The sequence below is a fragment of the Schistocerca serialis genome, chromosome 1 (assembly GCF_023864345.2).
Source record: "Schistocerca serialis cubense isolate TAMUIC-IGC-003099 chromosome 1, iqSchSeri2.2, whole genome shotgun sequence".
Lineage (NCBI taxonomy): Eukaryota > Metazoa > Arthropoda > Insecta > Orthoptera > Acrididae > Schistocerca > Schistocerca serialis.
The window spans coordinates 598,090,919-598,117,041 of NC_064638.1; the positions used below are offsets into that span (position 1 = coordinate 598,090,919).

The following is a 26,123-nucleotide window of genomic DNA, read 5'->3' on the forward strand; positions in this document are numbered from 1 at the left end:
TTTGGTAAGTTAAAACCTGCATTAACGTCGAGTGGGTATTTCTGGATTTTAAAGAGAGATGCATTTTATCATGCAATGCAAGCAGTTTGACTATCAGTTGTATTCTCAGCCAAAATAGGAGCGGAAGAGAACACTTGCTGGCATATGCATTAAGGCAGCCGATAAAGCAGAAATAAATTATTCTGCTATGGCAAAGAGATGTTGACTATCATCTAAATCATTACATTGTTACCTCTGCGGAAGAAAATTTAGTGTAGTGACAAACAACCCCGCACTGAAATACTTACCGGGACTGAAGGAATCGTCAAGTAGATTCACATGCTGGGCTTTGAAATTAAGTGACTTCGATTATGAAATAGTGCATAAACCAGGCAGGAACATGGCAATGCCGATGGCTTAAATAGAAAAGTTGAAGTCTTACAAACATTGGGTACGAGCTGCGTGGCAGACAGTACTTGAGGGCTAGCTATGTGGAGTGAGAAAGTGTGGACCATGAGTGGTGGTGACAGCAGCTTAAGAAGATGAAGTACTGAGGCATACACTTAACCATATTCTGTCACGGCGTGGATGTCGAATAACAAGTGGTCGATGAACAGCAGAAAATTTTTGTTGGGTAACTAGGAGACAAGACGTGGAGCAATATATTAAAAACTGAGTACCGTGTGCACAACATGCGATTACCAGCAATCAAGTGTCTCTGCTGCAACGATTGCCATATTGACTAGGATAGATCACATTTCATGTTGTGTCACAATGGTCAGAATCCGTGATCAATAGGCGAATGCAGTAGCTCAGGCCATGGAGAAAAACTGGCTACGAAAATTTGGTGTTCCTGACACAACAATTGCTGATTAGCGTACTAACTTTATGTTTGATCTGATGAAACAGCTATGTCGTTTACTATGTATTTGTAAGCGTAGGACTAGCCCTGTTCACCTTCAGTCAAATGGGAGCACAGAATGCATTGATCGTATGATTTCCAAGATGTTGAGTTATTACATAAACACGTATCACAATGACTGGGACGTTTTTCTCCGTTTGACGTATCTGTATATAACACTAAAGACACAGAGATTTGGTTTCTGACCATACGAAGTAGTTTATGATAGGAAGATGCTGTCACCTTTTGACTTCATAAAGCCTAAACTAGAAAAAAATGGGGACCCAGTAAGGAAATTTGTGAAGACGTTGCGCGATGTTTGTCGGAAGGTGAAAAAAGCAAACATCACAGTTCTCGAGAGACAGTAACAGGTGAAACAGCGTATCAGTAAGCTACCTCCGTAGAGAATTGGACAACGTATTTATTTTTATGAATCCCTTCACATCTATCGGTTAAACAACAAAGAAACCCCTGAACCAGTATCAAGGACTACACCAGGTTGTAGAGATGCCATTATCTGTCACATCAAGATGCAGCTGCCAATGAAGACCTTTATTGTTCATGTAGGACGCCTTAAGCCGTTTAGGAGGTGTGGATGCTTTGCTGTAAGTATCAGGAACATCACCAGTGCAGCATGTTACGTTAAAGGAGAAAGGGAAGAGATCGAAGGGCAATGTTACAGGGATAACAGATATGCCATATGCACTTAGATCACATCTCAGAATTGCTGAGCGATATGGGTTTGTGGACTGTTTTATTCGTAGTATTGAGGTTGTGGGTCTGTCACTGTTCGAATATATTTGGGGTACTATATTTGTTTATCATGTTATTGGAGGACGTTGTGTTTTTGGGAATCTTCTCGTTTTTATTTCGAGGTAGCTTTGCAAATTATAATTATAGGATGGGTCATGTCATCCACAAACAAATACTAATCTTGTTATGGAAGAGTCCTATTCAGTTTAAGCTGTCCAGACGGGAGAGGAAAGGTACGTCAGTCGACTTTCTGCTATACTGATCGTCTTTGAACTTCTATGGTGCAGCAAGTCTTAGCCTCCGTGAGCTGCAGCACCAGCTGCTGAGTCAAGACTGATGGGGAGCTCTGCAAATGTAATCCAGTGGTCCTTAATGGTGGCCTAACCAGCAGGGCTTCGGTGGCAGATTTTCATCCATCATCTTGGGGGTGTGGCGCTGCCTATGTCCACTTCCATCTGTGTGAGCTGACTTTGGTGCTGCCGGCCTCTCTGCATGGCTAAACAGATTCTGAGCAGAACTGTTAGGCAGCCTCCCTGCGTGCAGCTTACTACGGTGTCATGGGTGTCCTGGTCATCATCTCGTGGAATCTGTGCTCTGCTTCATGTGGCGTGGCGTTGGCTGCATCTTAGGGTTCCAAGGACACTGACCGTGTAACGGCCGCGGAGCTGCATCAACACTGTCACTGTCGGTGGGCCCTTGATAAGTCGTTCTTCTGTGGCAGCCAGCTTCATCCTTCCAAGCCAGCACCAGTCACCCTAACGTCGATATCTCAACCGTTGTATTTTACGGACAATAAAGAGTTAATATTGTAATATTGATTTGCTAACACCTACGAGCTTCAGACAGGTATTTACCTTCCTTGTCGGCGTACCCACAAACCTGGATGAAGCACTGTCGGCCTCCCGAGCATGACCACGAACCACCACTGCCATAGCGTTCAACCCAACATGTACAAAAGTACAAGCTAGAAACCAAATCAAATGGTGATTATCTGAGATTTACTACCTGTTCGATATTAATGAATCCCAAGCCAAAAGGAAAGGTGGGACTTTCATAGAAAGCTAAGCAGGGCAAAATATGATGGTGCAAATCAATTTGTTCGTTCAGTATTCCTTCGGACTGATTCTCCTTACATTTATATATCTTTAAAGCATTCAGTGCAGGGAAGTCAAAGTGAAACGGCAGCAGGAAAAATGAGAAAAAAATCAAAAAAGAGAGGGTCGTCTGAAGGGCTGACTCAGAGTGTAGAAAAACCTTTCGTGGACATCAAAATTAACAGTGCAGTAAGAATTCCTCTATTAAGTGCCGAGAGAAGAGCGGATAGGTGGCAAGAAGACACTGAAGGATTCTACGAAAGGGGAGGCTTGTCTGTTGATGTGACTGGGGAGGAATGGGAGTTTACATGGAAGACATAGGGGATCCAGTATTAAAGTCAGAATTTAATATAATTTTGAAGATTTGCGATCAAATATGTCAGAAGGGGTAGGAAACATTCCTTCAGATTTTCTAGAATCATTGAAGGAAGTGGCAACAAAGCGGCTATTCAAGTTGGTCTGTAGAATCTATGAGACTTGAGGCATACCATCAGCCTTTCGGAAAAGTATCATCGACACATTTCCGAAGATAGTACAAGCAGATAGGGTCGAGAACTATGGCAATATCAGCTTAACGGCTTATGCATCCAAGTCGCTTACAAGATTAATAAAAAGCAGAATGGAAAAGAAAATTGAGGATGTGTTAGAAGATGTGCAGTTAGGGCTTTCCGAAAGGTAAGAGCAATACAGACGCATGTCTGTCGTTGAGACTGATAATGAAAACAAGATTTAAGAAAACTCAAGATACTCTTGTAAGATTTGTCGAACTGGAAAAAGCGTTCAGAAATGTAAAATGGTGCAAGGTGCTCGAAATTCTTAGAAAAACGGCATTAAAGGTAATACACAATTTGTACAAAAACCAAGCGAGAACGATACGAATGGAAGACCAAGATAGACGGAAATAAAACAGAGGTTCAAAGTGGTTCAAATGGCTCTGAGCACTATGGGACTTAACATCTATGGTCATCAGTCCCCTAGAACTTAGAACTACTTAAACCTAACTAACCTAAGGACATCACAACACCCAGTCATCACGAGGCAGACAAAATCCCTGCTCCGCCGGGAATCGAACCCGGGAACCCGGGCGCGGGAAGCGAGAACGCTACCGCACGACCACGAGCTGCGGACTCAGAATAGGGATTAAAATTCAGGATGAAAGAATAAACTTCGCTAAGGACATTGCTGTTCTCGGCGAAGGCGAAGAAAATTACAGGATATACTGAATGGAATGAGCAGTCTAACGAATACAAAATATTGGCTGAGAATAAACCGAAGACAGATGAAAGTAATGAGATGTAGAAGGAATGAGATTAACGATAAACTTCACATCAAAGTTTGTGACCGAGAAATCTACGATGTTAAGGAATTCTGCTCCTTCGCAACGAGAATATCTGACGGACGAATCAGGTAGGACATAAAAAGCAGACTAGCATAGACAAAGAGCGCATTCCTGGCCAAAAGGAGTCTACTAGCGTCAAACATTGGCCTTAATTTGAGTAATAAATTTCTGAGGATGTACGTTTGGAGCAGCGTCTACAACCAGTCACAGACTGACGGTACCATTTTGTTACAACTTGTATAGCGTAATTATGCTATTTGATCTGTGGTTTCTGCATTCCTGTCTTCCTAACGGACGTTGTGCACATAAACGACTGCTATGTTAGAAACAGGTCAATCCGGCATGAAGGGAGCTTTCGTAAATTATTCGAAACAGTCCAAATCTTCTACGTAGAGCAATGTTTACAGAATAGGTCTTCACTTCTCCCAGACACAACACAAAAAACAAAAAAAAACAGCTTCTATAGAGCATATTACATTGTAGATTAACTAACTAAAAGTCATAGGCCATTTAGAAATGTTCTAACAACCGAAACTGCAGTGACACATAGAAACTTAGAAATTTAGCTAGTTTCGGAACAATGTTGTCGTCTGGAAAATTCAAAGTGGCTGAGGGTCCACAAGCAACAATAAAAAGGTACGCTTCAAATCTGTGAAATTAATTCTCATTGTAAACAGGAAAAATAGTTTTTTACTAACTACACTGGAGAGCCAACGTATTATGACCTCCGCCCTCTGCAAAACTGAATACTGGTTGGTGGCGATGCGGGCGCGTGACGCGATGAGGATATCATATAAGAGGAGCAAACACGAATACGGGCCGCAAATGGGAAAATCCACTGACACAGGCGACCATCCGAAAGGGAAGATTATTTAGGTTCGTCAGTTTGGGCGAGCGCCTCGGAAATGACCAATCTGGTCGGCTGCTCGCCTTCTACTATATGGTTAGTATCAGTAGTCAGTGGCCATAGAACGATGAAATGAGGAGTAGGCGACAAAGTACTGGACGTCCACGCGTCATCAACGAACATGGATGTCAGAGGTTTGCCCACCGTATAAAGCAGTGTAGGCAGCGACTTGTGGCATGTCTAATGACAGAGCACAATGTTGGTGAAGGCAGAAGTGTGTCGGAACATGTCGTTCAGCGCACATTGTTGAACTTGGGGTCCATAGCAAACGAACCCCTATGTGTTCCCGTGTTGGCCCAACGACGCCGTCAGCTGCGACTGCAGTGGCCACTAGATCACTAAAATTGGTTCGTGGATTAGGGAAGAGTGTCATCTGGTCGGATGAACAACCTTTCTTGTTACACCAGGCCGAATGTCTTGTTCAGATATGCCGTCAGGCAGGCTAACAGCTGTTCGAAACACACACCGTGCCACGGGCGCAGACCTGTAGGACTAGTATTATATTGTATGGGACAATCACTCGAGCTTCCGTGGCCGCTGTGGTAATAACCGCAGGCGCCATGACGGCTGTGAAATGCCTCAACATTAAAGCGGACTTTCATACAAGACGTCATTCCCGACTGTGATCGAATTTTTCAGCGGGTTCCAGCTCCGCGCCCACAAATCACCGGCTATCAATTCACAGGAACTGTGTCACCTACTCGTACACATGTGGTGGCACATAGCTCCAGGAGCCTACGAAGGACTTGTCACTCCACGCCACGCAGTATCGCTGCTGTACTACGTTCCGACTCGCTGTTAAGAAGGTGGGTGTCATGTTTGACTCATCAGTTTCTGCCAACATGAATGTAGTACAAAATAGCTACACTACAGTGCTAATATGAATTACGAACGTCCATAATGTAAACAGAAGGTTCTTTTTGTTCATACTTTTTTAAACCACTACGTGTGTTAGTTACTTACCACAGAAACAACGAAGATGGAGAAGCACACCGTAAGTATGTTGGAGAGCAGAAGAATAGAAATAGAGTAGGTTATCGCCAGCTGCAGTAGGTTGAAACACCTGCCGTTAAGAATTTCCGTTAGTTTCACATTTCATATTTTACGGATAAGAACGAAATACGCTAACTCATTTGATCACATATTTTTCCTTATTGTCAATGCTTAATCAAAAATGGTTCAAATGGCTCTCAGTACTATGGGACTTAACTTCGGAGGTCATCAGTCCCCTAGAACTTAGAACCACTTAAATTTAACTAACCTAAGGACATCGCACACGTCCATGCCCGTGGCAGGATTCGAACCTGCGACTGTAGCGGTCGCGCGGTTCCAGACTGTAGCGCCTAGAACCGCTCGGCCACTGCGGCCGGCGTCAATGTTTAGATGTAGTAGAATTTTTATATTATAGTGTTTACTTATTACTGAATGTACGACATGCAATAAAATATAGGCGCAAATAGTAATGATATCAAGCGACTTGGGTAATTGTTTTCAGGTGAGATAAGAAACATGTGGATAGACAGAAATGTTTATTTATATATTTCTTTATTTTCCTTCACATGTAACCTTTGCCAACTAGTGGCTCCGTAATAAGTGATCGTAATTAGAACAATTCTGAATGGACTCTAAAAAACGTAAAGCATTTAATATATGTGAAAATTAAAACTGTGGACTTAAGGCAATATTAACGTAATCGTGAGTTAGCATCTGAAACCCACTCCGAGCTTCTTGTTGCTGTCATACGAAATCGCACCACAGACCGTAACTACAGGTGTAGGTGCAGAGTGTCCGGCACACAGACAGGTTGTTGCAGGCCCTCTAGTTGTCTCCTTCTAACCAACATACGGCCGTCACTGGCACCGGGAAAAAACCAGCTATCATAAGAAAAAACAAGAAATCTCCACCGTGCCCTCCAACGAGCTCAAGCTTGAAACAACGGGATTCACAGATAGGAGTGGTTAGGGGTCAGTAGAAGGCACGCTACAAGGCGTCCGGCTCGGGGCTGTCCTTAAAGTAACCAATTTATAAAAGTTAGTTTGGCCACCATTGTAAGATGCCCAAGAGCCATACGCTGAACACGATGGTCTTCCCTCTTGGTAGTACCAAGTGGCCGTACGAAGTCCGGTCCTCTTGGAAACCGTACGTTCTCACGACCATCGCTGCCAGCAATCAAGTACAGTGGCTACATTCCTGTCAAGTCTTTCTGCAGTACCACCCAAGGGACATTCAGATTCTTATAGCACCATTACACTACCTCGTTCTAACTCAGTGAGGCGTTTATAATGACGTCTTTGTGTCACCTTAAAGGCATTCTTGGCTAACATCAACTCAACATGTCTCATCTCAAAGGTAACTAACGCTCACGACCGTTATCGTATGATTCGCACACTCATAGTGGCACTACTAGTGACACTCTTATGCGCCTGGGCTGAATTCTGAATAGATAACATCTTTCATGAGTAGGAATACGCTTACTAACCTTCGTTTATGTCGCACAACTCATTCTTGGTGCAGCGATTTTTTGTCAGTCAGCGTATAGACGCGCCACGAGAAGTCCCAATAACTTGAAGGCACGTTCGTTGTCTGGCGCCGGTGCTTCAGCCTGAATTACCAACACTGGTAGCCTTTCTGCACTAACAATGACGCAGTTGACGCACTGCGCACGTACACAGAGCACCTTCCTCTTCCCGTGATCCTCGCTCTTCTGATTGCTGACCTGTCACAGCACGACCTTAGCATTTTGGACGCTTCTTTCTCGTTTGGTAAGTATGCGTTTTCTATGTAAATGTACAGGGTGAGTCAGGAGGAAAGGTACATCTTTTGACGGGTGACAGCATTAGTGATTCTGAACAAAAAACGTGATGTGGACATATGCCCTATTCCGAATGGTTTCCGAGAAAAAACATTTTTAATGTACGTTTCTATTTATTTTCTGTATTATTCATTGCCATTGTTCACGAAGTACTGCAGTACGATAGAGGAAATTGAGACGAACATTCTGATGCAGGACTCATGTGGTCTAACAAGTCTGAAAACTACCTCAAACTGGCCTACACAAAGTACCTAAACTACAGCGCAAGCGCGTCGCGTGCGATTTTCAAAATATTCTCGCGATCTCTTCGCGCCGACTGTTAGTACTAGACAAAAAATTAATAGGACCTTTCTTGTAGCAAATTTACTTTAGTTTGATTGTGTACTGAGACACTTTTTCGTTGGAGCGCACGGTTTTCGAGTTATTAAAGAATGTGGTACGAAACTAATATTAAACGTGTTCTATTGAAAGGTGGCTACACTGAGCCACTGCGCCAGAGATTGCGCCAAAGAGTATTATTCTGCCGCCTCCACAGTGCTTGGAGAGAACTCGTAGAAGTCAGTGCTTGTCGAGAGCTCGTAGTAGTCAGTGCCTGTTAAGAACTCGTAGCAGAGAGTGTTTGTTGAGATGTGCTAGTAGGCAGTGCTTGCTGAGATGTGATACTGAAGAGTCTTGTTGAGATGTGGTAGTAGAGAGTCGGTGTGAGATATATTGTAAGGATTAGAGTGATTTTCATCAATATAAATGAGGTAACAAACTCCGTTTCTTTTTTTCTCATTATTTCAGTGTCCTAAATAATGCATCATTACAGGTTCAATCAACAAAGCATCTGGCGTGTGTTCTTGTATTAGAGTTTAATTCTGCTTTCCTTACGCAATTATAGTATTTGTAATTTTCTTTTATCACGTCAGTAAAATTGGTATTTAAAAATTCTTGTCTTGCTGAAGAAGAACCGTGCCAGATGTGCGTTGAGTCATACTTCCACATACAGAACAGTTATACTTGTGCTTTGGTTTCGTAGGTTTCATAGTTGCTGGGGACTTGATTAATTAACTGTGTTAACGAAAATTTTCTTTCATTCTTTGTTGTTGTTCTATGCAGTCAGATTGCGTACAAAAACTAGTCAGGGCCAACCGATTACGAGACACAGTGTAATCGGACATACAGCTACTAAAAACTAAAAATATTTTCAATCATAATTAATTAAGCCCCCATGCACGTGGCGACCGCTGCTTCGGATCATCCCTTGGAATTCTTCTGATTGTAAAAATAGTAGACAGTAGTATTGTTGTAGTAATTGTAGTTAGTAATTGTAGTCTATTTTGCATGTGTAGATTTGGTAATTGTCATTCTTCTAATGGTATTTTTTCTCAGAATTTGGTTTGTTGTCTTGTATACGCGTTTGACAATTTAGTGCAATTATTTCAATTGTTCGATTAATCGTGTTTGAGGGAAACATTTCATGTGAATGGTATTGTTGGAGATAAAGAGTCATTGTGTGTAATTTTCGTACAGTGACGAATTTTTTGTATGTTTTGTAAATGATTACGCGATCTATGAAAAAGGCAAAAATGATGAATAGTGAGAATGACGAAATTGTTCACATGGCGAACTCGCCAACACAGGACAACAGTATGATGAATAATGGAGTTGAAAATAATTTAATAAGTCGGGAAGACAGACCGGAACCATTTCAAAATTTTTCTCAATCAGAAAATTCACAGAATACGAGATTAACGATCAGAAAATTCACAGAATACGAGATTAACGATAGAAGATTCTGAAATAGTATCGAACACAAATAGCTTTACAGCTATGCAGAAGGAAGTTAGTTTTGCGGGAAATGTTAGGGGCGAAAAGAATTTCGAACCGGCTGATATGGAGCAGTTGATGGGTGCTATATTAAATTTGGGAGCACGAATGGAAACACTGTTTAGGTCTGAATTAAAAACACAGATGGGAGCAATCAAAACTGAGATGGGAACAATTAAAACAGAGATAGGAACAATTAAAACAGAGATGGGAACTTTGGGATCTGAATTAAAAAAATGATATGGAAACAATGGAAACACAGTTTAGATCTGAATTAAAAACACAGATGGAAACAATGGAAACACGGTTAGACTCACGAATAGGGACATGTTTCAAAAATATGAAAGATGAGTTAAAGAAAGAAATCAGAGAAGAAGTACAACCGATTTTGAATTCTCGCAATAATAGATTAATTGCAGTAGAGATTAGACAAAGGGAACAGGATAAAGAACAGAAAGAAAGAGATCGCGTGATAGTACAAAAATTTTCAGAGTTAAATTTACAACGTGCACACGATAAGAAAGAAATATTTGAGAGAATCGAGGAATCCGTACCAAATGACAGAATAAATAATCTAACACAACAATATGAACAGTTAACTACCAAATGTGTCAATACTGAAACCCGAGTTGCGACACTTACGGAAGACGTAAATAAACAGAAAGAAAAAATAGGTGATTTAGCGGAAAGAGTTGAGGAGATATCAGATAAATTGACAAATCTTAGTTTACATGGGGACAGAGACTCGGATGATACAGCTCCATTACCATTCGCAGAAACCGAAGAGTACCAGAACATAAATAAACATGTTGAAAATCGGGAAAAATTTAATGAACGCGTTAAAAGGGAAGTTGAGGCATTACGAAAGTAAGTCAAACAAATCGAAGGCGAAATTGTAGGAAAAGACGGCAAAAGAAATTTAGAATCACAGATACCAGAGGGGTTTCAAGAAAATAATTTGTTTCATTTACGGGATGCAACAAGAGAGCGCCAGGCGCGCGAACTTGACAATAATCGACTTTGGGACTGGGACAGACGCGGTAGATCTTTGTCGCCACGAGGAGAAAACTTTGACTATAAACACTTTTTGACTGTTCGGAAATTTAAGATCTTCCGCAATTCTAAGAATGACATACATCCATGTTCATGGTTAGATCAATTTACGTACGCACTTCCGCCAGATGTGCCACAAAGTCACAAACTGGAAATTATTTGCAGTTATTAAAGTCCTCAGGGGATTCACTACTGTAAGTGAATATGTGCCGTAGCGAGCATAGGGCCCCGAGCTGTAGTGGTGCTATTTCCCTTTTAGTTTTCTGTACCGCTGCCTACTCTTTTACAATTCTTTGCATCTGTCAAAACAACTCTTCTACTATCAATCTATCTAGAGAGTAAGTAAACAATAACCTGATATGACTAATTTACCCAAAAGTGACTTCGGAAATTACCGTTTGGACTTACTGTATCTTCAGCAGCATTCATTCGTAGCTTAAATGAAATTTTACCTGTTTATCTTCGTGACAATATTACTTCTTATGTTGACGATATTCTTATTGCTAAACATTCTTGGAGTGAGCACAACAAAATTTTGGATTCATTATTACGTATCTTTGCAAGAGTGGGCATTACTGTGAACTTGGAAAAATCTGAATTTGGTCGTTCTCAGGTGAAATTTCTCGGTCACATTATTTCTACAGAAGGTATTCTTCCTGATCCAGAGAAATTAGACGCTATTCGTAACTATGCTGTTCCTACCACAAAACGTGATGTTTGTAGTTTCCTTGGTGTCTGTAATTTTCTTCGACGCTTTGTTAGATTGGACGATTTGGCCACACCTCGATTATGCGAACTATCTGGAAAGAAATCTAATTGGTGTTGGGATGAGGAAGCTCAGTCAGAATTTGAACAGCTTCGTGATGCTTTAGTTGCTGCTCCACTTCTTTCACATCCGGATCTATCTAAAGATTTTTGTTTGGCGACGGACTCATCATACAAGGGCCTAGGTGCACATTTATTTCAAGAGATAGAAGAAAACGGCGTTGTAGTACAGAAGACTATTGCATTTGGAAGTCGTGTTCTCTCTAAATCAGAAAAGAATTATTCGATTACGGAACTTGAAGCTTTGGCTGTTGTTTGGGCTTTCACAAAATTTCGGACATTTTTGTTTGGCAGACATACTAAGGTTTACACCGATCATCGAGCTCTGGAGTTTCTTATGTCAACAAAATTAACTCACGGCAGATTGTCACGATGGGCGTTGTACCTACAGGAATTTGATTTTAGTATTGTTTACATACAGGGTTCTTCAAATATTGTTGCTGATGCTTTATCACGTGCACCTATGGGTTTGAAACAAAGTGCTGAAGAGGACTGCAAGGAAAACAATTATTGTTTGATGTATATTCAAGGTGTTGCGTTTGAGAACTTTATTTCGTCTTCACTCCAGGACATCGCTAAGGAGCAAAATAAGGATCCAATCTGGAAGGACATTAAGGAGAAGTGGAGGATAAAGGAAGGCGTAGCGATTAGACAGCATTATTTAGTCCGCAATGACATTCTTTTTAAACGAAAATCGGTCGACAACTCTGTTTGGTTAGTTTGTATTCCTGATGAGTGGGTTAATAAGCTGATTTGGTATACGCATTTCAGTTATGCACACTTTGGTCCCAGAAAATGCTTTCATAAATTACGAGAAAATTGCTACTTCAGTAATATGGAAAAACGTATTCGATCTGTTCTGGCCAAATGCAAATTATGTCAAAAGGCTAAGCCGCCAACAGTTTCTCACAGAGCACCGTTGTTTCCTATCATTCCAGCGAAATTAAAGGAGATGGCTGCAGTCGATTTGTTCAGTCCAGTGGTTCGTTCTACTAATGGTTTTGCGTACATTTTCGTAGCCGTGGAGTTGACGTCAAAATATGTGTGTTTTACACCTTTACGCAAAGCAACAGCTCGTTCAGTATCTAACGCTTTCATCAAACATATTTCTTAAAGAAGTTGGTCATGTTGATAAGGTTATATCAGATAATGGATCACAGTTTCGTTCTAAAATTTGGCTTCGTACTCTACAGCGTCGTAAAATTAAACCAATCTTCATTTCACTTTTTCACCCTCAATCTAACGCTTCAGAGATATGGATGAAGGAAATCAATAAATTGTGTCGTCTTTATTGTCATCAGAATCACAGAACTTGGGATCAGTATCTTCATATTTTTCAAAACATTCTGAATGAACTCCCTAATGATTCAACTTCTTTACCGCCTATACTGATATTAAAAAACAGAGCACCGACAAATCGCATATCTGAAATCGTTCCTTTTCCGCCTACACGGAAACTGCGGCATTCTGAAGTTGTGAACATGGCTCTGCAAAATATTGCATCTGCGGCTGCTAGAAGAGAGAAATCAACCAAACATCCTGGTCGTTTAAAAATCTTGTCAGTTGGTCAGAAGGTGTTAATTAAGCCTCATCGTTTATCTCACAAAGGAAAAGGCTTGTGCGCAAATTTTTCTGCTTTATAACGGTCCATATAGAATTCGCAAAATTATTCATGATAACACTGTTGAAGTAGAAACTCTTAAATCTCGACGCTCTAAGGGAATACATCATATATCAAACGTTAAAATTTTTGTGGAATGATATACTTTTGAAAAATTTTTGTGGAATGACATACTTTTGAGAAACTAACAGCTACATGTAAACATGCGGAGAGTACAAGGATACCGCGCTGTGTTTCCGCGGCACATACTCAAAGCAACAGTCAAGTCTGTGCGCCGCACAAGGCAGTCGTTGACCGCAAACAATTGCTTCCTACGTCACGCGCCTACAGCTGATCGAGCGGTCAGTGCGAATGCACTGACAGCCATAAACAAATACACAGTCTAATTTCTCCGATTAAATTCAGTATAAAGCTATAGTGACTTAATGAATTATGTTACTAACGTTCAGTATTTTTCAGGATACGGTTGTATAAAACATTTAAGAACTTCAGGTAAATTCTGTGTGTCTCTGACGTTAAGAGGACGTGCTATCGAGAAAATTTCAGGAAGAATGTAATTTCGAAGAAGAAACTAATAAGCTAAAAAGGTAACTATTAATTGAGTTCATTTTTCAGATAACAAATTTCCACTTAGGTACGTACTTTAGACGTAATTTGCTGCTCGCGATTACGTGATTCATACTTTGTGCTAATTTCATGTTTTATGAATTTACTTATGAAGCGACGTGCTTGCGTACGTTAACTGATTTTGACAATGATTATTAATGAACTGGGTTGTAACTTGTGTATATTATGCATCGCTTGGGTGCACTGCTTTTTCACTGATGTCATATTTTTTAATTATGTGCCTGCTGTGCTTATTTATTTAAATTATAATTGTCACCTGATTAATTGTTCTGATGAGGTTAGATATGTAAGTTATACTTTGTGATTTATCTGCTTGCGCCTTCATGTTTACTTATTAAGATTACATATGAACACTTATTTGCTTATGCTGATATGATGCTAATGACCTGTTTGCTGCTATGCGTATGGATTGCATATTTATACATTTCTGTTGTTGTCATAACTACTCTTTAATTTGGTGTATAGAAATGCTGATATACTGTGTACAAACATAGAGTTTAGGTCACACTATTGTATTAATTATAGATTGTTCGCTTGGTAGAGCCTCGTTGTAAGAATTGTGCTGCATCCACTTGTTGACATTCTGTTCTCTACTGGTATATTTACTCGCTATTGCTTGTTTTGCTTACGCTCAGTGCCTTATATTTTTAAGATAAGAAAATGAACTGCTATAATTCGACGAACGACATTGGTACAAAGAACTTTGTTGAAGTCACATGAGCTGGAGGTTTTATGGAAGCTGTATAACTTTATGCTAATAGGAAGGAAGCTAACGACATGACATACCATTACTAGGTTTAGACCATTAACAATTATTACACTGCATTCTTCGTGAGCAATTGAAATAGGAAGTGACACTTGACACAAGAAATACTCCACATGTTTGCTTCTGCCATAATTCTTGAAGTGATGTACACACTGTGAAATATTATGATCATTCACATTTCGTAATCGTACTTAATTACTGAGAGTTATTCGAACTAAGTCTGTTAGAGGTCATGTATGCATTTCTTTGTTTATAATTCATAATGAGTAGAAGATTTGGGTCAGATGGATTACACAGAGGTTGTGTGTTGACAGTGTGTCTTCGGATTATATGGGATGATGAGGTTTGTATTAGGATTTTATCTGTACTTGTTCGAGGAGACTGACTAGAGGAAAGAGTTGTTATGGAAGTGAAATGATATTGGTAATAAGGTTTATATGTATCGATGTATTGAAGAGGTATTATTGAGGTATTATTGAGATTATGTGAAGTTGATGATTATTGGAGTTTTTGTGGACAAGAGGTAAGGTAAATGATATTGATAATAAGGTTTATATGTATCAACGTAAGAGGTATTATTGAAGTATTGAGATTATGTGATGCTGATGATTATTGGAGTTTTGGTATATAAGAGGTAAAGTAAGTGAGGAGCATATTTTTTTTTTTTTTGTTGGTCTATATGGAACAAGGAAGATGAAGATAGCAGACTAGAACACTCAAGTAGAAGGAAGATAGTCTATACACACACTTTGTTAAATCACTAAGCAGTATATACTTTTTTTTGAAGAGAGGAAGTATTTGCATATCTTGGCTCACTGACAGTTGTTCAACAACAGTACATTTGATCTGGCTTGGCAAACATTGGTCTTGACATGATGACTATGACGTTGACTTAACTATTATTGACTGTTATACATTGCTGCCACTACTACTTGATACGCAAGATGAACATCAAATTTTGACAGAATTGCATTTACACAATTAACACTATTCAATTACACAGTAGTACTTAATGTGGATGAAAGATGAGTGAGTGTGTTTTGTGTGTTTTCCTTTCCTAATCCTACCCACCTATCTCCTAAATATTATTTTATTGTTTGTTGTGGCTTGCACTGACACCCATAAATATTATAGGTTTACTGATATTTGAGTATTTGTAATAGTTAATATGACAATTATCTGATATCATTTGTGTGTTTATTAGAATTTATATGTCTAGTGTGCAAAAGTATTTGTATGTGTATTCAAACTATTGTTCATGCCTGAACTGTCTGATTAGTGATGGTGAATATTATGAACTGTTACCTGCACCTCTTCAACATAATGGGTGCCACTCAGAAACGTTTAATTTCTGCTGATGAACTGTGTGATCAGTGATAGTGAATATTATGGACTGTTACTTGTACTTTTTCTACATGATTGGTGCCACTAGGACATGTTTAATTTCTGCTTATAAACTCTGATGAACAGTGTGATCAGTGATGGCGAATATTATGGACTGCTCTCTGTACCTGCTCAACATTGCTGTGTGCAACTGATGGAACTGCTTCTACTGAAATGAAGTCACTTGTTGGTGTCTGCACCTGCTCAACATTACTGGGTGCACAGATGAAGCTACTTCTATGGAAATGATGTCACTTGCCGGTGTCTGCACCTACTCAACATTGCTGGGTGCCACTGTTAGAACTGTTTCTACTGAAATGATGTTACTTCTTGCTGTCTGCACCTACTCAACATTGATGGGTGCCACTGATGGATTGCTTCTACTGAATTAATGTGAATTGTTGCTGTGTGTACCTCTTCAACATTGCTGGGTGCCACAAATGGAACTGCTTCTACTGAAATAATGTCACTTGTTGCTGTCTGCACCTATTCAGCATTGCTGGGTGCCACTAATGGAGCTGCTTCTACTGAAATGAAGTCACTTGTTGGTGTCTGCACCTGCTCAACATTACTGGGTGCACAGATGAAGCTACTTCTAAGGAAATGATGTCACTTGCCGGTGTCTGCACCTACTCAACATTGCTGGGTGCCACTGTTAGAACTGTTTCTACTGAAATGATGTTACTTCTTGCTGTCTGCACCTACTCAACATTGCTGGGTGCCACTGATGGATTGCTTCTACTGAACTAATGTGACTTGTTGCTGTGTGAACCTCTTCAACATTGCTGGGTGCCACAGATGGAACTGCTTCTACTGAAATAATGTCACTTGTTGCTGTCTGCACCTACTCAGCATTGCTGGGTGCCACTAATGGAACTGCTTCTACTGAAATGAAGTCACTTGTTGGTGTCTGCACCTGCTCAACATTACTGGGTGCACAGATGAAGCTACTTCTATGGAAATGATGTCACTTGCCGGTGTCTGCACCTACTCAACATTGCTGGGTGCCACTGTTAGAACTGTTTCTACTGAAATGATGTTACTTCTTGCTGTCTGCACCTACTCAACATTGCTGGGTGCCACTGATGGATTGCTTCTACTGAACTAATGTGAATTGTTGCTGTGTGTACCTCTTCAACATTGCTGGGTGCCACAGATGGAACTGCTTCTACTGAAATAATGTCACTTGTTGCTGTCTGCACCTACTCAGCATTGCTGGGTGCCACTAATGGAACTGCTTCTACTGAAATGAAGTCACTTGTTGGTGTCTGCACCTGCTCAACATTACTGGGTGCACAGATGAAGCTACTTCTATGGAAATGATGTCACTTGCCGGTGTCTGCACCTACTCAACATTGCTGGGTGCCACTGTTAGAACTGTTTCTACTGAAATGATGTTACTTCTTGCTGTCTGCACCTACTCAACATTGCTGGGTGCCACTGATGGATTGCTTCTACTGAACTAATGTGAATTGTTGCTGTGTGTACCTCTTCAACATTGCTGGGTGCCACAGATGGAACTGCTTCTACTGAAATAATGTCACTTGTTGCTGTCTGCACCTGCTCAACATTGCTGGGTGCCACTAATGGAACTGCTTCTGCTGAGAAATGTGACTTGTTGCTGGGTGTACCTGCTCAACTTTACTGGGTGCCACTGATGGACTGCTTCTACTGAAAAGATGTCACCTGTTGGTGTCTTTTTTTGTATAAACTAATCATTTAAAGCATTTTATGTGAACATTTGTATAAACTGATTTTTTGTGTATTGTGTGAACTCTTATGTAAAGTCACATGTATGAAAAGAAGTTGTATTGCTTAATGTCTTTCATATATTAGGTTATTGAAAGGTCAGTGCAAAGCCAAAATTTTAACTAATTATGTGATATTTAGGTATTAATATTATCTTTTATTTTGGTCTGTATTTTGTGGACGAATTTGGTGGTATTTTCACCACCAATGCTGGCAAAAATACCATCAAATTCTGGCCTGTGGAGGAGGGGCATATGAAAGGTGGCTACACTGAGCCACTGCGCCAGAGATTGCGCCAAAGAGTATTATTCTGCCGCCTCCACAGTGCTTGGAGAGAACTCGTAGAAGTCAGTGCTTGTCGAGAGCTCGTAGTAGTCAGTGCCTGTCTAGGACTCGTAGTAGTCAGTGCTTGTTAAGAACTCGTAGCAGAGAGTGTTTGTTGAGATGTGCTAGTAGGCAGTGCTTGCTGAGATGTGATACTGAAGAGTCTTGTTGAGATGTGGTAGTAGAGAGTCGGTGTGAGATATATTGTAAGGATTAGAGTGATTTTCATCAATATAAATGAGGTAACAAACTCCGTTTCTTTTTTTCTCATTATTTCAGTGTCCTAAATAATGCATCATTACAGGTTCAATCAACAAAGCATCTGGCGTGTGTTCTTGTATTAGAGTTTAATTCTGCTTTCCTTACGCAATTATAGTATTTGTAATTTTCTTTTATCACGTCAGTAAAATTGGTATTTAAAAATTCTTGTCTTGCTGAAGAAGAACCGTGCCAGATGTGCGTTGAGTCATACGTCCACATACAGAACAGTTATACTTGTGCTTTGGTTTCGTATGTTTCATAGTTGCTGGGGACTTAATTAATTAACTGTGTTAACGAAAATTTTCTTTCATTCGTTGTTGTTGTTCTATGCAGTCAGATTGCGTACAAAAGCTAGTCAGGGCCAACCGATTACGAGACACAGTGTAATCGGACATACAGCTACTAAAAACTAAAAATATTTTCAATCATAATTAATTAAGCCCCCATGCACTATCTCGGAAACCATTTGCAATAGGGCATATGTCAATATGAAGTTTTTTGTTCAGAATCACTAAAACTATCTCATCTCAAAGCATATACCTTTCGTCCTGACTCAATCTGTATACGTGGTAAAGGTAACCCAGTAACATATATAGTTGTCGATGTTTTGTTGATGATTGCAAGGGTAGGCTGAAGTCCAGTTTAATCCTCCCGTATAGCACCGAGTGTGCCGGCATGATTAACGTCCATATCCGAAGGACGGATGATTGTTTGGGGCTCATGGCTCATATGAGTCTGCGGGAGACTCAAAATTTACGGCAAGACATTGGCACAGGACTGTAATCCGGCGATCCGCATTTTACACTACCATCTCTTCTCTTGTCAGCTAAATGCATCTCATCCATCATGACAAGTCGTATGTGCTATCAGCTGAACGGTAACGTTGGTTCAGATGGTCCAGGACACAACACAGCTCCTGCTAAGGTGGAAGAAAGAGGTGGCCTTCTGCTGGGTACATCAATACATGGGAATCGAGGGGAATGAGGAAGCCAGCGATTCACCTTCGCACTCCACCACAGGCTATATCATGATGTAAGTGACAAAAAGAATGATGGCTGAGAGGGAATGACACTGGTTGTAGATGGCCAACAACAAACAGCAGTCGCTAAAAGCAACTATGCGGCCATGGCGCATGCCTTTGGAACTCAAAGAAGGGACTTCACTCGCTTTCGTGTCGGAAACTGCCGGATGACGCATACCTATCTCTTGCGGCATGAATATCTGCCACAATGTAGTGCTTTTGGTGTCACATTCATTGCGCATCATCGTCTTTTAACGTCGTGTGGCGTCAGGACTTCAGCCCAACATAACTGGACAGAGTTAAATGTATTTTTGGTGTCTAGTTTATTCCATTAATTCCGCGATCAATCAGTCATATTAATGCTATCAAACAGTTTGTTGACATTGTCCACTTATGTCAATGACATGAGCAGATACACTAGACAATATGTGTGAAACTTTTTATGATTGTGGCTGTAATACGGCCTTCAGATTCCCTTTTAAGAAGAGTCATTCGTACAACAATGCCATAAACTTGAGACAGGTCACTGGTGGCCTTCCTGTTTAGTGCCCAGCAATTTTCAGTCCATCCTTCCGCTAAGGTGCGTTAGCAGCGACAGCAACGAAGTCAGAAAATTCCAAGCAAAGAGGTTCATATTAGTTTGTGTGGTATACTAAGTTATTACTGCCTCAAGTTTATCGTATTTTTCCGACGTCTACGGAGATCGATTTTCTCCCATAACTAGAATTAGGGCTTGTTCGAGTTTTCTGGTGGATGGTTTCCTGTCGACTTAGCTCTATCCGTTATTAGTGACAGAGTCTGTCGAGGATATTGAATAACTAAACTCACCAGCCAAGATACTACTCTTAATTATTTTCGGCCATAATGACTACGTTTATGTGTGGGATAAATAATTATTTGTAATTTCTGCTACCAGTCACTTTTATTTTTTTGTTTTATGTTTAACATAATGCAACGCGTTTCGAACATGTTCTGTTCATCTTCACGTGTTTATACATACATACATACATACATATATACAGAGAAATGTTACTTTAAAAAAATACATATATACAGAAAAACCGTCTTAAACTAGTTTAAGGTTACAGGTTTTTCTGTAAGTATGTATGTATAAACGCCTGAAGATGAACAGAACGTGTTCGAAACGCGCTGTATTATATTAGATTAAACATAAAACAAAAAGTAAAAAAGTGACTGGTAGCAGATATTACAAATAATTTTTTAAGTTATTACTCACTCTCTTAAAAGCGTATATTGGCAGCTTCGGGGCCTTGTACACTGTTCGGAAAAAAGCGTCCAGACGCCTCAAGGTAATATGTAATTGAATTCCCGATGTCGCGTGAAGCAGACCCGCCAGTATAAAAGGAGGCGGGGACTATTGTGTTGTCAGTAGACCAGCAGTACTAGAAGAATGAGGCAGGAGAGCTCAGGAACTTTGAATGCGGACTAGTCATTGTATGTCATCCGAGTAACAAATCCTTCAGGGACTTTTCATCCCTCCTAAAGCTGCCCAAGTCGACTGTTGGTGATGTGACTGGGATGTGGGAGCGCGAAGGGAGAACCACAGCTAAACGAAGACAGGCAGACATCAAATACTGATGGACAGCGATCCTTAAACACTGCGAAAAATTGCATGAAATCAGCGGAAAGACTAGTTCTTGAGGTCCAAAATTGTATCATCAGGCCAACCAACACAATGTCTGAGTAGGACGTTAAATCCACACATTTCGCCGGCCGCGGTGGCCGAGCGGTTCTAGGCTCTTCAGTCCGGGACCGCGCGACTGCTACGGTCGCAGGTTCGAATCCTGCCTCGGGCATGGATGTGTGTGATGTCCTTAGGTTAGTTAGTTTTAAGTAGTTCTAAGTTATAGGGGACTGATGACCGCAGATGTTAAGTCCCATAGTGCTCAGAGCCATTTGAACCACACATTTCTGTGGTCAGTGCTAAGCGACGCTTAAGGTGGTGTGCAGAGCAATGCTAGCGGACAATGGATGACTGAAAACGAGTAATTTGGACTGATGAGTCACACTATACGCTGTGGCAATCCGATGGAAAGCTTTCGGTTTAGCGAATGCACGGAGAAAGATAGCTGCCATCACGTGTAATGCCAGCAGTGAAGTACCAAGGAGGTGGCGTTACAGTATGGGGGTGTTTTTCGTGGTTGGTGTATTCTCTCTTGTTGCTCTGCAGAAAATGCTAAATGAGGAAGGAACGAACACATTTTACGGCACTGTACGAGTATATTGTGTACAGTAGAGGAACAACTTGGAGTCAATGGTTGTTTGCATCAGCATGACAGTATATGGTAAACTGCCGAAGCATTCGCAAGAAAGTGCCGGTGTTTGAAGCGCTCATGAAAAGTAGTGAAGCTCACATAATACTAGGTACAGAAAGCTGGTTGAAACCTGAAATTGACAGCAGTGAGATTTTTTGCGAAAATTTAAGTGTATATCTAAAGAATAGGCAAATGGGAAATGGAGGTAGTGTATTTGTCGTAGTAGACAAGAAACTCAAATCCACCGAGATAGAAACAGATGAACTGCAATTCACAGTACTTAAATTTGGATCTGAATTTGACCTCTGACAAGAGTCAAAACTGGTAATCCATACAAATATAAAAAGTTACCCTTACAGTGGTTGTCTTTCTTTTTTATAACGCGAATGAAATTGCCCGATTTGTTGGTGTATCAACGCAGGCCGTCTAGCGTATCTACAAAGAATGGAGTAACGGGTAAGAACAACGACTGTACGTCTCAATAGGCCAAACAACACAGAAACTGGACATTAGTTCTCTGGAAGCGTGTACTGTGATCTGGCGAATCACAACCATGCCTCTTGAGATCCAAGAAGGTGTTTAACGTGCAGTGTGTGGAAAGAGAAGTGCAGGTCGAAGGAGATTCTGCGATCTTTTATGGTGTTTTTCGTATCATAACTTGCCCATATCGATTCTAGTAGCCGTAAACATGAACCAGAATGTTTACTTAAAGATCCTCAATGACTAACTGTTACACTTCCTTCTATTTCTTCATGATTCGTAGGTAATGGGGACTCCCGTCTTCCAACATAAAAACTGGACTGCAAGCATACGTTCCTGTTTCGACGTCCACTCACATCCGCTGATGCACGTCGATTGACGCTCTAAATCACCCGACCTTACCTCCATAGAAAATATCTGGGCTTACTTGGAGCAGCTGGTGAACATATCAGCCATTATCCCCGCTATTTGGTAGCTCTACGGGATCTGATCATCAGTGCTTGGCTTCAGCTAAATATGGAATTACTGAAGGAACCTGTGGACTATCTTCCTCGACAAAATGAGGCCATTATCAAGGCTGTGGTTACACGATATTTGCCTGCTGTTCTCTGTGGGCAACTAGTCTTTGTCCTGTGTTGGAAAACAACAACGTGAACACTAATTAATTCAATTATAAATAGCCGCTGTGTTCTACATAGGGAGCTCCTGGCATGATGGCGAATAGAATATTTCCGTGACTGGGGCGTAGAAGGCGTCGAAATGACAGTCGTGTGGATTTCATGTATGATGCGCGATATATACGCAGTTTATCGCAACCAGCTGAGGTCGTCCAGGCACAAACATTTTTATGGCTGCCTTATCAAAGAAGCACCACGATTCAAGGGAATCCCCTGGAATCCGCTAGAGTCAACTGTAAAGGACTGCTAGGTATTGTTGACAGAGAGTTTTATAACAAAGGACAGACGAACGAGAGCAGAGTACATCACTCAGTTCACTGTTGCACGCCAGAAACAAACGGTGAACAGTCTTAACACGCAATCGACACCTGGCATTGGGATACAGAAGTCACCACACCAATCGTGTACCACAGACCACTTCACGTTATAGAGCCCATACATCAAAATTGGTACAGGAATCTCACCATTGGTAGCTCTTAGGCTGGGCTGATGAGCTGCCGATGTCAGTGTAAAATGTTAAAGTACGTACGTAAAAACAAGATTCGATGCATTTCGCCTACGAATAAACACTGTTCAGGGAAATGGTGGGAATGTTTGTATGGAATTAAATGGGACGCCGGTGCATCTGCCATCGTCCCTAGCTGGTGAACTTTATATTGAAATACCTTCTGGTCATGAGTGCCAGTCTGATTGTCTACGGCACCCTACAGACCACAGTGCACGTGCCATTAGCAACCGAGTTGTGTTAGAATTCTTTTAGCAGCACTGCATGGAGGTGTGAGTGCTTGTGTGCTCCCCTGTTCCCCCTCTTCTCCTTCCATAGCCTGTTTGGCGTAGGTCATGAACCTCAGATCCAGTGAGTATCTGTAGAAAGCCATAGAGTGACATGTACCCACTTTTGCTAATTATGCGGTAAACAGTAGATGGCGATTAAGAAACCAAGGATCGGACTGGTTCCGGAGCACTTGCTTTTCCTTTTTCTTTTTAATTTATTGCCTTTCGGGACATGCCTATACAGTCATCTCAACAGAATGGGAGGTCATTTACGATGATGCGAAAGTAAGGACAACACAACACCCAGTCCCCGAGCGCAGAAAATCCCCGACCCGGCCGGGAATCGAACCTGGGTTCCTTCGCTTAGCAATCCATTGCCCTGACCGTGCAGCCACTGAGGTGGATTTTGCGGAAAACTTACGATGTCTTATGGAAACCGAGCCACTGTGCGTCGACTTCCTCAGCTGGACGAAGACGAGCTCCAAACAAAGCTCAGTAGTAAAGAGTGACTCTTATCAAGTCCGGAGGACCACGTGATGTCGAGCGCCCGACGTGTTATGTTCTGCCCTATGGCGTCATTTGGACATAGTACAGAGAGTCATTCGGTCAGCATATTACTCTCGCGACCATTGTCGGCTTTCTAGACATTGGAGCCGGTTCTTCTGACTGAAGTAGCTCCTCAATTGGCCTCACGAGGCTGATTGCACCCTGCGATATTCCTCCCACCAAGGAAAATTTCCTGGCAATCACTGAACCTGGGAACACGAAACTCAATAGGTGTCACTCGTCATTGTAATTGAGGCTGTCAGTGAAAGGGGACTGCATGTGTCTTGTTCACAAAGATCACGCGTAAAGATCGCAGAGAAATTATTTATTAAACAGTCTGTTTATCTATGACAGTCCACTAAAGATGACCAACCATGTCATGTACTTAGGGTCCACCGAGGTCCACAGAAAGATTAATAGCGAACATTTGATTTTCGACACAAGTGACAGTTCTGTAGTGGCACAAAAACGCTTTACACACTACAGAATGTCATGTGGTGACATGAGGCTTGCCTCCTCGCAGTTTCTTACTCCTGAGGAGTGTTGCTCTTTTTTCTTTCTTCATCAGTCTTTGATATGGCCCGTCGTGCCTCTTCATCTCAGACTAACACTTTCGTCCTACATCCTCTATTACTTGTGGTATGTATTCCAATCTCTGTTTTCTCGTAGAGTTTTTATTCTCTACAGCTACGTCTAGTACCATAGAAGTCATTCCCTGATGTCTTAACAAAGTCCTATCTCGGTCCCTCCTTCTTCTCGATGTTCACCAAATGTTTCTCGCTGATTCTACTATTAACCTCCCTGCTTTTTTATCAGTCTCCTTTGTTTTTAATATCGCGATGATGTCACATCTGAAACCATTCGATTCTCTTCTTTCTCGGTTTACGCACAGTTCATTAATGATTACCATATAGTGCTCTCCTCCAAACATACATTCTCAAAAATATCTTCCTCAAATTAAGGCCATTGTTTAATACTAGAAGACCCCTTTTGGTCATGACTGCCCTTTTCGCCAGTCCTCCTTGCACAGTCAGTTAGGTCTTGTTTTGTTTCGAAGGTAATAGAATTCCTTCATATGTTTCATGATCACGACTTTTGATGTTAAGTTTATCACTGATAACATTTCCACTACTCATTACTTTCGCCTCCCTTCGGCTTACACTCAATCCATATTCCACACACTTGGATTCTTCATTGAACATATTTCACAATTCTTCTTCACTTTCACTGACAGAAACGCCATCAGCGAATCTTATTATTAATATACTTCCATCCTGGATTTTAATTCCACTCCTGAACCCATCCTTTATACTCATCATTGCTCCTTTGATGTATAAATTGAACAGTAGGGGCGAAAGAAGCCTTGCTTTACATTTTTAATTCGAGCATTTCGTTCTCGATCTCCCTTTCTTACTTGACACACAAGACGATCATCTCCGGTTCGCATAATCGCTAATTTGGACAGCAGGCGCTACATTTGTCACGCCGTAAAACCGGTGGCAGTTCCATATCTTCAACGCATCCGTGACTATATCCTTCAACGAAATGAGACGAGATCGCATATTGCTCTACAGTCCAGGCCCTCCTCGATTCAAAGGGTGATTGACAGTTGTGCTGGCTAGCAGATTCTCCGGATATCTCATGCATTGACAAAATCTAGTCATGGGTCGCCGAGAGGTTAGAGCGCTATCACTCGTCAGCCGCTAAGATTGACGAACTCCAGTACAGAGTTGAATCAGCATGGAATTACGTTGCTGTAAGTGTCATCAGAGCACAGTTCGACTCGATGCCCATCCGAGTTTGAGCCACTGTTGATGCTAGAGGTTGGCAGCTCTCTGTACTACACTTCCCAACCTGTGTAGCCCCACGTAAATGTAACAGACTTTTCTTTCTATTATACTGTATACGCACAATGAGTACAATTTCGTCATTTTCTGTCCTTCCTGGTGTTACAATTTTAATTACCACTGCTACAGCTTTGGCACACTTGGGCCCACGGAACATGATCAATAAATAAAATAAATACTCACTACTTGCACCACATGAGGCGTCCCCACCCCCTGTCTTGTGAACTCATCAGCCACTCTTTCCATTAACCGTAATGGTTCGTTTGCAGGGCAAACAATTCAGACGAGTTTTCTGT

General features: G+C 41.2%; 1 protein-coding gene across 1 annotated transcript in view; it reads right to left on the reverse strand.

Annotated features, from left to right (window-relative positions):
- LOC126418209 (uncharacterized) overlaps nt 1–26,123 on the reverse strand; it is a 120,923-nt gene that overhangs the window by 36,460 nt on the left and 58,340 nt on the right. Inside the window, exon 5 of the mRNA XM_050085179.1 lies at nt 5,937–6,036. Coding sequence (XP_049941136.1) covers nt 5,937–6,036 — 100 coding nt within the window. The remainder of the gene's footprint in view (nt 1–5,936; nt 6,037–26,123) is intronic.